The following is a 12,675-nucleotide window of genomic DNA, read 5'->3' as shown; positions in this document are numbered from 1 at the left end:
TTCCACTTTACACTGGCCCATCTGAACTATTGGTTAGCTCCGTTCTGCGACTGCACACTTGACTAACAAATTTTTTTACAATTATTTTACTAATAATGTGGGATATTTTCGAAATTCCTGAACATTTTGACGAATTGGGGACATTTTCGGGGACACTTGTTCATCGGGGACAGCACACAGTAATCGGGGACTGTCCCCGAAAATCGGGGACGTCTGGTCACCTTAGCCTAAGTTGTCTGTCTACATGCTAACTTTAGTATGGTGGGGTATAACACAGCTTTGCTTGTTCCCTAACTTCACAATGTTAGTTGCATTATGATGATGCAAGTCAAACTAGAGCTTGCCAATAGGATATTTGTAGTCTGTGTGCTGGCACTTTGTAGGATCGTACAGGTACACAGTTGCATCTTTCCAGTGGCGATGTTATAGCACCACCATAGACGAGTACCTATTCACAGACCCCTACATGGACTGTTTGTATAGTCATTCAGAATGCAATTGCTCTCTTGCAATGACACAAAATATAATTTGTATTGTGAATGATTATTGCTTATCCTATGAAGGTTCACTTAAGTGCTGTAATTAAGGTTAGTGTGAGCTGTATTGGTTAGGAATAGACAATTTAGTCTTAAATCATTGCTTCTTAGTGGTTTGACTTGTTCTGGTAACTGTTTTGTAAATTCAATTTAAAGTCTAATCAAAATTTATGTATGTATAGTCGTGGTGAATAAACATCTTGTAAACAAGGAATTTGAAAAGAGAAAAATAGTCTATGTGAGATTCCTAGGGTATATATATTATGTATTTTTATTTTTGGTTACAATGCCGAAGGCTCAGTTACCATTGTGTTTGTGTTTCGTGTGTGTGCACGTGTATGTGTGTGTGTGTGGATGTGATGGCTTGCTTGTAAACAAGATATCTCAACAACCACAAATTGAGTAAATGTCATGCTTGGTAGGTAGATGTCACATGATTTGTAACTGTGCCCTATTGCCTTAGGTGCTACAACAAGCACAAGCACAAGTTGAATCACAGTCTACCTGGTAGATACATGGCCCATGGTGTGTAAATGTTCCCTATTGGGTCATTCCATATCAAATCACCAAATTTTGGAGTATGTTGTAGTTCGATCCATTTGGATAAGGACAATGAATGCCAGAAGACTGTGTTTACACCCAACACTTAAATACACACTGTACTGTACATACACCCAGTACAGTGTATGTACTGTGCACACTGTACATACATGTATGTACTGGTTGAAATTCATTCTATTGTAAAGTCTTTTAATAAAATGAATTAAACCAGAAACAGACAAGTACATTGCAAATAGTATTTGTTTATATGAAATTAAAGACTGCACAGTATTGAATTGAATGACCTTGAAGTACAATACCCAGGCTCAAAACACATGGAACATCAAAACAGGCAAAAACATTTTTGTAAAAATCCCAAACTTTGAGGATTTTTCATTTTAAAATAAGGCAAAACACCCTCCTGAATTTTTTTGTACAAACAGGGTGGTACTATATCTCTTCAACATGACACGTTTTGAGTTATTGGCCGTCAAAGACGACCTCTTTTGTACATCGGAGCAACTTAACAACTTCATAAATTAATATTGAGATCTAAGCTAGAACCCTGAAATTTGTTTAGGTGTAAGAACTTTATACTTATGTGATGCCGTACGAGAGCATTCACGAAAGAAGAATAAAAAACAGACGGATAGTTCTGCTCCAATTTATTAGGGGTTTCTTAGCCTTTACTGGGTGTAAGAGCCAGTAAAATATAGAAGAGGATAAAGAGAGGACGGTGGTACAACCCACCGGACGGATGCGTAAAGCTCTGAAACTGTTAATAAAAATATGAAAAGAAATCATAAGTATAAATCCATAAATGAAACCTCAGTAATCAACGGTTAATAAGAGAAAATACCTCCTTGCATAATATATAGGTCTATGAAACAACATGAATAATAAATGGCCATGACACAGGTATTTAACTCATGCATAAAACCTTAAATTCATAAAATAACACTAGGATTAAACAAGTAGTGGAGGTAACATTTAAGTTATGGCACGTCTGCCTCTAAACAACCACAATTGCATTCTAAAAACAAATTAACACAATTTAATATGACATCGTACCTATCCATTTCGATTTACCCTCGACTGATACAACGATTCATAAACTAAAACTCATGACCATAAACTGCAAGCTAATTTACTTTGAGGTACGGCATACTAACCTTAACTGAAAAATGCAGCTAAATAACCTCCGAGATATTCATATAGGACATACTATGACATCGTTGCATTAATTAGGATACAATATTCAGCACAATATGTATATGGTGAACCAATACACTTAACGGTACATGGGCGCAGCCATCTTGAATATAATATATAATGTACATAAATCTAACGATACATGGGGGCCGCCATCTTAATAGGTGGCGCTCTTACACAACGACCTAGCACGTTATTACCACATACACAGTGTAAGGCATTTACAAACAGGCTCACACTGTATATACTTTAGACCTAGGCTACAAGAAATAGCGTAAATACGGTATTATAAACTCAACATTTGCAGCATGTACTAAATAAATTGAGTGTAATTTAGAAAACAATCATTTAAGTATAATTAGACATAATACGTACACTCTTCGTAAGCGATCGTTTACGATTAGCCTACAGGACTATTACACAGTGAGTATGCAACAAGGAAAGTAACGTTGCCAATACTTGACTAACAAGCACACGTGAGGACCACAATTTGGCTATATTTCACATGAATGAACCACTTCTTAACTTAAAATTGATATTGGGTGATCAAAGTGAATGTTTATATTTACCTTTACAGCTTCTCACATCCCGAATGCGATAGATAAAACTTTAAAATAGATATATGTAGAAATGGTTGATTGCTGTGTGTGCAGAAACAACGCTCACGATAGCTTGACGGTTACATCTCTATGTTCCGACGTCTCTATGTTCCGACGTCTCTATGTTCCGACATCTCTATGTTCCGACGTCTCTATGTTCCGACAATTTTTTTTACCCAAAATTATTTTAGACCAATATATTTTTATGACCAAATTTTTTGACACCAACATGTTTTCGGACCAACTTTTTTCGGACCAAATTTTTTTTTGACCAAACTTATTTGGTCCCAAAAAATTTGAGTGCAAACAATTAAATTTCGGGTCACAAGCAATTTTCGGTCACAAGCAGTATTTGGGTCATAACAAACTTTGGGCCCTTTTATTCCTGAAAAAAATTTGGTGCGTCCAAAAAATTGTGTCCCCCAAAAAGGTAGGTCAGAAAAATGTTGGTCCCAAAAAATGTATTCCCCCCCCCCAAAAAAAAACAATTGGGTCTCAAAAAATTTGGGGCCAAAAAAATTAAGTCCCCCCAAAAAGTTTGGTCTGAAAAATGGGGGACCAAAAAGATTGAATCTCCAAAAACAAATTGGGTCCGAAAAAATGTTGGTCAAAAAAAAGAGTCCAAACAATTTGTCGGAACATAGAGACGTCGGAACATAGAGACGTCGGAACATAGGGATGTCACCAGAACGGAAGGGATGCTGTACACCAAAACAATACAAGCCACTGTTCTAGTGAGTGACAGTACAGATAAACAATACAGTCCACTGTGCTACGCGCGTAGATACAGGCAAATTGTCGGGTCACAGGTCAAACTAGTTGCTAAGGGGAGAGTTCATGAATATGGATTTCGCCACCTTCCCTCACACTTATAATTAAAGTATATAACCCTGACAGCTCTAACATGGTTACTTTGGTAAAAAAATTGGCATCAAAACCCCTACCTCATGATGGATCGCAGCATGAAATAGCAACTTTAGAGTTGCACAACTTGCAAATACATTATAGGAAAGCAGTGTAATCATTATTTTGTATTGTTTGTACTAGACATAATAATCTCTGAAAGAATCAAGTACCCTGAAGCAATGGTTTAGGAGCAACTCATCACTAAAAATAGCACATTTTTTAGTGAAAAGTACAAAAATTGAATATTTTGACTTTTAAGTTGACCTAACTCCACAAGACAATATTTTTGTAGTCTAATTCCTGTTCTATGGGATAGACTCTACAGGCATATGTAATAGAAAGGTAGTAGGATGTTTCATTGCTGAGAAATAAGACCTCAAAAGTCAAGAAAATGCCAAAATGCCACGGTGGCGACAAATTGCGGAATTTCAAAGTGTGATAAGTCGGCCAATTGTAAAGCAATGCAACTGAAATTTTCAGAATATGCTTATTTCATGGTGGTCCAATCATACAAAAAATTTGGGATTATTTGGAGAGGGTGCAGCAACAGCTAGGGATGCACCGGATCCAAATTTTTGGATCCAGCCGGAACCGGATTTTGCCGGATAGTACATGAAATCCGGCCGGAACCGGATTTTTTCATAATCCAAAAGAAAATCATTAATAAGAGGTCGAAGTATGAAACAAGGAACAAATCTTAGGTGAGGTATACGCATATTATAAAGAAGGTGAAATTAAGACCCCATTTATGAGATTAAATATGACTTGAAGTGGTTTAATCTACATTCTTTAATAAAATAACTACAATATAATTGTTGACAAGCTTGATACAGTATGTAAATTTGTTTGCTGGAAAAATACTGCATACTACCTATGAAGTTTGTTTTAAAACCATTTAAGAGATTGTTTCACACATAAAAATTCAGAGAAAACATGAATGCCAACAATAATGGGAAAGTAAAGATTCAATGGAACAGTATTTTGACTGATAAGTATATGAATGGTCTATTTTAACTGCACAATATTAAACTGATGAAGGCTGCAAGAAATGATTTCACTGCAAACTGCTTTTTTTGTATATAGCTTCATATTATTACAGTAGTTGTATTGTTTTGGTTGATCTTTAGAAACAGTGGGTCAGACCATTGAGAAAATTAAATTAAACATGTTAAACCTAATTTTTCCTTACTTTGAATGTTTTTATTAATTTTTGGAAATAGTTTACATTGATTTAAGTTAATACCAACACCTTTTTAAGGAATAATTCAGGCCAGATTTTGAAAAAGATCCGGCCGGATTTAGAAAAATATCCGGCCGGAACCGGAACAGGATAATTGCTCACTATCCGGCCGGATATTCCGGCCGGACCGGATATCCGGTGCATCCCTAGCAACAGCCATCCGTGATTTGACATGGAATGACCCTATTGTGTTGTGTTCCCATCTCTTGAATATTAATGAGTGGGTGGGGCTAACCATAAAGTTGGTAAAATGTCAATATCTCTCCGACCATATGTCGGATTTAGTCCATTCATAGTAGCGTGATGTAACTACACAGTACTTAAATACATGTTCTTTGCAACAACAATGTTTACCTTCTTAAGGTTCACGAATGAATGGGGCTTAATGGGAATTGGTCGAAAACGGCTTGTGAACTAAATTTTTCAACAAATAAAAGTTTAATAAATGTCATATGTGGTAGATAGATGCCCTATCATGAGTAGATGTGCCTTATAGTGTGTGGTTTTCATCTCATGAATATTAATGAGTGGGCGTGACTTACCATAAAATTCGTAAAATGTCTATATCTCTATAACCGTATGTGTGACTTAATTTGTAGTTGGTATTGTGATGTAACTATATATAAGTTCATGTTCTCTTCAACGATAATTTTGCCTTATTAATATTCATTGTGGGTGCGGTTTAATGGGAAATCGTCAAAAACAGTTGTAAACATAATATCTCAACAGACACAGGTTGAATCAATGTCATACTTGGTAGGTAGATTCAGCTTGGTGAGTGCAAGAACCCTATGGAAATTGGTAGAGGTCAAAGGTCACATGAGGTCAACAGGTGTCAAAGTCTGAAAACCTTTCAACATTATACCTACAATATTAAAGCTACAATTAATCTGTGAATTCTCTAATGCTACAATGATTTTCTTTTGGTGAACATACTTTAGTCAAGTTCAGTTTAGTTTCGTGAAGGGGCTCTATATGACTTCAACGAAACACACAATCATCCAGGAAATGAAACCTGCTTCAGAGTGTTGCTTTAAATGTGCACTCAACTGCTCTTCTCAATAATCACCCTCTAAGCTTCAAGGGGTCAACAGGTTATCTCAAATGGTGCCAAAAACAAAGTGGATCGGGGATCAACAGGTTATCTCAAATGGCCTCAAAATTGGCCATTTCCTCTGTGATTTATACTAGATATTATACTAGATATTTTAGATACTCTCATACATTAATAACAATTATTAAAAATTATATCAAAATTGGTAAAAGAAAATGCACGTTATTCATACATCTACATATATTTCACATAGGAAGACTGTTTTTTCTAGATACTGAAACATTTGGAATAGAAATAATATAATTTAAAATCCTTACCAGTGGATTAAATGGTTGATGCCTACAAGGAAGTGCTACAAATAAGAAGTGGAAATGTCTGATCTATTCTGGTTCTCACTTAATTCTTTAACAAATTTAACTCACTTATAAATTCTACATAAGTCAGATAGTTATTTTGAATTTTGAGCACATTGTTGGCAAGGAATCACAAAGCCATCTGGCTTTCTGGTTATACTATATCACTAAATACACTTTGTCAACATGATAACTGATTCCTGGTACATTCCTTTAAAAGTTGCAGCATTAGTCAATAGATAATCTCTCTTGATTTTGGTATGCACAAGTTCATGAATATTAACATGTATGGCTTACCACTCTATGAATATGTTTGGGCAACGAAAACATTAGATGTTTACTTGTTCTGGTTTATTTTCTTGAAAGGATTTAAATCTTTTGAAAAAGTCATTGATGACATAAATTAAAATGAGATATGAATATTTTTTCTGCAGCCTCCAGATGTCTTGACTCTATTGCATGAAAGCCTACAAAAGGTATTTGCAGAGATGACAAGAAGTGACAGCGAAAATCTTGCAAACTTCTTCATGTTTCCTCTGAAACATGTAAAGGCCATCGTTAACAGCGCATCACACTCCAAGGACCTGTTAGTGGAACTAGAGAATAAAGGGATTATACAATCTGCTCTCACTGATGAATTATGTGACAACCTTGGGGCACTTAATATCTTAACAGGAAGAAGTAAGTATAAGCAATGGATAATTGATGGGTGGTTACTTGTAGGATTCCAAAAAAGAAAGATTTAAGTGACACTGTGCTTAATATGTTAACATCATACTTGTTTGTGCAGTAACAATCTCAGAAAATCCTATGCTATCAGGAAACCTGATGAGGGTGAAAATCATGTTATAAATAGAAACTGATATCACAGAGCAATCGTTTTGGAGAGTGCCTTAAATCAGGCCATTTAGTTTAAAATGTGTTATTGGTTTCATTGAAGGTCATAAGCTTTGCAATAATGGTGTGTATGTGTCTCTTTATGTTGATGTCTCATTCGGACAATTGATACCCCATATATCACAAAATAAAAATGTGATGGATCTGAAACTTTGTTTGTATTTTGAAAAATAAACACATTTTCAGCTCAACTGCCATAATGACTTCATGAACTGGGGAGTTAACAGGCTATGTATTATGGAATTCCACCAAATTTGGAAAAAATATTGTACCTCCGTGACACAAAACTGCTAATATATGTACATAGGATATGCTTTTGAGCTGAAGATGAAGAATTTCCAGTAACTTTGTTAAACAATGAAGATCAATCGCTGGATTATACCTTTAAAATATAAACAGGTAATATATTCAGGTACCAGGCCTGACAACAGGGTGGGGCTACAGCCATGGGGCCTGATGTCAATAATGGACACCAGTATGCATAGGTAGGGATGGATTAAGCTATGGCTTCCTTTCCCCAGAAGAACTCTTCATATATGCTATAAATGTACCATGAATGTATGACGTCTTAAAATAACTGACTTAAAATAATGGGGCCCAGTGACTTAATTGTCCCCGAGCCTGACCTGAGTCTGGATGTCCCTACTTTCCTTTAAGCTTGGGACAAATTCAACACAAATGGAGACTTTCAGCTTGAAACAAGTCTAAGTATATTTCTGCTTACTGCTTTGGAAATAAATGCATATTGTACAATTATGTTTCTCTGTAGGTGAACGAAGAAAGTCATCCATTAACAGATCTTCATCAACATTCCAAAAGCAACAACTGACAGTAGGAGAAGAAGAAGGTGGGTATATACCTTTTTTGTATTTAAATGAAAGTTGGTGTGCACTCCAACTTTTATTTCACTATTTCCTGCACACTTCATGAGGTGTACATGATATTGGCATTCCTCAACATTATGGAAAAACACTGTTTTTGGTCCAAACAAGCATTCTTCTGACATGAATCAAAGCTGAATGAGAAATACCCGAGTGGTGGTATTCTGCTTGCTGAAACACTAGTTTGTTCCCTATTGTTAAAGTGGCCTGTTTATAGTACTGAACGAGAAAAAGGAGTATTAATTGCTACGTCACATTTGGGAGTGTTTGCAAGATTATTTCTAAAAGTAGTAATTAAAAATCACTGGTGAGCTGAGCTTTTATGAGCATAGTTAGTAGCATGTATATGATCAAACTTTCATATGTCATTTGTCTTGTAATACAAAAATAGTTTACTGCAACATTAAAACCATGAAAGCATAAAGGTTGTCAACATGCATGGAAGTCAATGCCTGCACAATAGCAGCAATCCTACCCCTATCCCTTTCTCAATATAAGTACGTACCCTAAATATAGTGATGTGTGAATGTGACCCAATCCTAGTGGTACGATGACGATGAGTCCTTACAACAGGATGTGATGTCATCATGACAATGGTTCTTTAAAGGGGTAACTTCCAATTCTAATGGTTATTTTTATTCCCTTGAAATGTGATACATTTCGGTTATTTAATTGTCAATGCTTCTGCATGTATTAGTTCATCTAGGTGCAGGAAAGTTATTTCCTCAAGGGATAAATCATTTGTATCTTTTGAAGTAAAATCAGCTAAATTGCCATCATGACTTCACAAACTGGGGTGCTAACAGATGCATTCATTAAGTTGCCGCCTACTTAGCTTTCAGAGGTAAGTACACCAGCTCAGGACAAATTCAATGCAAAATGAGATTTTAAGCTTGATACAATTCTAATAATGTTTCTCTTTTAGTACTTTGGAAATTAATGCATATTTTACTATGATAATTCTTTGTAGGTAAAGGAAGCTATTCATCCATTGCCAGCCCTTCATCAGCGCACTTTAAGCAACAACTGACAATGGAAGGAGAAGGTGGGTACATGCCTTCTATGGTTCTAAATTAAAGTTGGCATACACTCCAACTTTCATTTCACTAGGTCAGTATGTACACCTCATGAGGTGAACAAGTTTATTGAAATTTCTCAACCCTTGTAAATATATGAAAAATATTTATGGAAAAACAATGTTTTTTCGTCCAAACAAGCATTCTTCTGACATAAATAAGCTGAATTACTGAATGAGAAAACCTGATTGGGGGGTATTTTGCTTGCTGAAGCATTACTTTTGTACCTTGTTGTAAATTTGCCTGTTTTCATAGTACTGAGAGAGAAAAGGAGTATTAACTGTTATGTCAAATTTGAGAGTCTTTGCAAGATGATTCCTAAAAGTAGTAATTAAAAATCACAGGTGAGCTTAGTTTTCATGAGCAAAGTTAGCAGCATGTTGATTGATCAAATTGTCATTTGTCTTGTAATACAAAAACAGTTTACTGCAGGATTAAAACCATGAAAGCATAAAGGTTGTCAACATGCTTGAAAGTCAGCGCCTCCAATATGGCAGCAGTCCTGCTCCTATCACATTCTTTCTCAATATTATTACTAACCCAAGAAATACTGATGGTTGAATGTAAATTATTACTTGAATCATTCCAGTAAAATTGTTAAACAATGAACATCAATCACTGGAATATTGCTACTTTCAGTTACCAGGTACAAAACTATGGCACTATTAAGTACCGGGCCTTATCGCTCGGTATTTCAGAGAAGAAGTAGCAAATTGACAGTAAAAGAAGAAGAAGGTGAGTACATACTTTCTATGGTTTAAACTGAAAGTTGGCCAGCACGCCAACCTTCAATTCATGATGTCCTGTACAACTCATGAGGTGAACAAGATATAGACATTTCTCAACCCAAGTAAATATATGAAGAATATTATGGAAAAACAATGTTTTTTCGTCCAAACAAGCATTCTTCTGACATGAATCAAAACTGAATGAGGAGTACCTGAGTGGTGGTATTCTGCTTGCTGAAACATTACTTTTGTACCTTGTTGTAAAGGTGGCCTGTATTCATAGTACTGAACGAGAAAAGGAGTATTAATTGTTATGTCAAATTTGAGTGTCTTTGCAAGATGATTTCTAAAAGTAGTAATTAAAATCACAGGTGAGCTAAGCTTTTATGAGCATTAAAAGCATCATGTTGATGATCAAATTTTCATATATCATTTGTCTTGTAATGCAAAAACAGTTTACTGCAACATTTAAACCATGAAAGCATTTAGGTTGTCAACATGCATGCGTATAATCACAGGCGAGCCAAGCTTTAATGAGCATAGTCAGCATCATGTTGATGATCGATTGACATATGCCATTTTCCAGTAAATTTGTTAAACAATGAACATCAATCACTGGAATATAGTTTAAAATGTAAACAGATGATACTTCAGGTACTATGTCTGACGACAGGGTGGGTCAGGTGGGGCTACAAACATGGGGCCTGATGTCTTTCATGGGACCCCAGCATGCATGGGATGGATGGATCAAGCCATGGCTTCCTTTTCATAGAAGAAATCTTCATATCATATCACTGGTGAGCTGAGCTTTTATGAGCATAGTTAGTAGCATGTATGATCAAATTTTCATATGTCATTTGTCTTGTAATACAAATATAGTTTACTGCAACAATAAAACCATGAAAGCATAAAGGTTGTCAACATGCATGGACGTCAATGCCTGCACAATAGCAGGAAGCCTGCTCCTACCCCTTCCCTTCCTTTCTCAATATTATAACTGCCCTTAATAAAATGATGTTTGAATGTGAACTAATCCTCGTGATGCGATGACGATGAGCCCTTACAACAGGATGTAATGTCATCATGACAGTGGTTCTTTAAAGGGGTAACTTCCAATTATAATGTTTATTTTTATTTCCTTGACATGTGATACATTTCGGGTATTTAATCGTCAATGTTTCTGCATGTATTAGTTCATGTAACCTTCTATGGTTTCAAATTAAAGTTGGCCTGTACACCAACTTTCATTTCATTATGTTCTGTACACCTCATGAGGGGTTTTCTAACTGGGCTGTTACAGATGCATTCATAAAATTTCATCAAGTTTAAAATAAAATAAAACTGCTAGTAGCATATGCTTTTGCAAAGATGGATCATTTTCAGTAACTTTATCTAACAATGAACATCAATCACTGGAAATTTTGTTTGACGTCTCAAAAGAATCAGGCCCAGTGACTTAATTGTCCTGGGCCTCAACTGGGTCTTTATGTCACTACGTTCCTTTCAGAGTTAAGTACACCAGCTTTGGACAAATTCAATGCACAACAAGATTAAGTTTGAAACAATTCTTATGATGTTTCTATTGAGTACTTTGGAAATTAATGCATATTTTATTATTATATGTCTTTGTAGGTAAAGGAAGATATCCATCCATTCACATGCCTTCATCAGCCCACCTTAAACAAACAACGACAGTAGAAGAAGAAGGTGAGAACATACCTTCTTTTGTTTCTATTGACCTACACGCCAACTTTCATTATGTTCTGTACACCTCATGATGTGTACAAGATACAGACATTTCTCAACCCAAGTAACTATATGAAGAATATTTACGGTAAAAGAATATGTTTTTTTTTCCAAACCAGCATTCTTCTGATATGAATCAAAGCTGAATGAGAAGTACCTGAGCGGGGATATTTTACTTTCCGAAACATTACGTTTGTTCATAATTGTTAATATGGCCTACTTTAGTACCACTGAAAGAGAAAAGAAGTATAAATTGTTATGTCAAATTTGAAAGTCTTTGGGGCCCAGGGACAATTAAGTCCTGACCTGGGTTTGGATGTCCCTACTCTCCTTTTAGCTTGGGAAAAATCAATGCAAAACGAGACATTAAGCTTGAAACAAGACTAATTATGTTTCTATTTACTATGTTGGAAATTAATGCATATTTTACTATAATATTTTTTGGTAGGTGAAGGAAGCGAGTCATTCCTTTACAGACTTTCATCAACATTCCTTAAGCAAGTAAAAGGTGGGTAAATACATCCTATGGTTTTAAATGAAAGTTGGCATACACTTCAACTTTCATTTCACTAGGTTAGTATGTACAACTCATGAGGTGAACATGATGTAGACATAACTTAACCCTTGCAAATATATGAAGAATATTTATGGGAAAATGGTAAGATAATGAGTCCTTACAACAGGATATGATGTCATCATGGCAAAGGTTCTTATAAAGCATAACTTGCCATTGAAATGTTCTTTTTTCCTTGAAATGTGATACATTTCAGTTATTTATTGTCAATGTACTCATCATGTATTAATTCATGTATGTGCTGGAAAGTTATTTCCTCAGGGGATAAATCATTTGTATGTTTTAAAAAAATTAAGATTAATTGCCACCAGGACTTGACTAACTGGGCTGCTA

The 12,675-nt window shown here is 35.5% G+C and overlaps 1 protein-coding gene across 10 annotated transcripts in view; it reads left to right on the top strand.

Annotated features, from left to right (window-relative positions):
- LOC139976951 (uncharacterized) overlaps positions 1–12,675 on the top strand; it is a 90,885-nt gene that overhangs the window by 65,787 nt on the left and 12,423 nt on the right. For 6 of the 10 annotated variants that reach the window (XR_011796333.1, XR_011796336.1, XR_011796335.1 and 3 more), the window contains 6 exons: positions 6,875–7,121; positions 8,107–8,184; positions 9,189–9,263; positions 9,934–10,029; positions 11,655–11,729; positions 12,217–12,276. Coding sequence is in view for 1 of the 10 variants with exons in the window: in XM_071985856.1 (XP_071841957.1) it covers positions 6,875–7,121; positions 8,107–8,184; positions 9,189–9,263; positions 9,934–10,029; positions 11,655–11,729; positions 12,217–12,276 (631 nt within the window). In the remaining 9 variants the exon portion in view is untranslated. The remainder of the gene's footprint in view (positions 1–6,874; positions 7,122–8,106; positions 8,185–9,188; positions 9,264–9,933; positions 10,030–11,654; positions 11,730–12,216; positions 12,277–12,675) is intronic. The other 4 variants (XR_011796337.1, XR_011796339.1, XR_011796338.1 and 1 more) reach the window with 4 other exon arrangements.

Source organism: Apostichopus japonicus, chromosome 12 (assembly GCF_037975245.1).
Source record: "Apostichopus japonicus isolate 1M-3 chromosome 12, ASM3797524v1, whole genome shotgun sequence".
Lineage (NCBI taxonomy): Eukaryota > Metazoa > Echinodermata > Holothuroidea > Aspidochirotida > Stichopodidae > Apostichopus > Apostichopus japonicus.
This window is presented reverse-complemented; position numbering and strand designations above follow the sequence as displayed.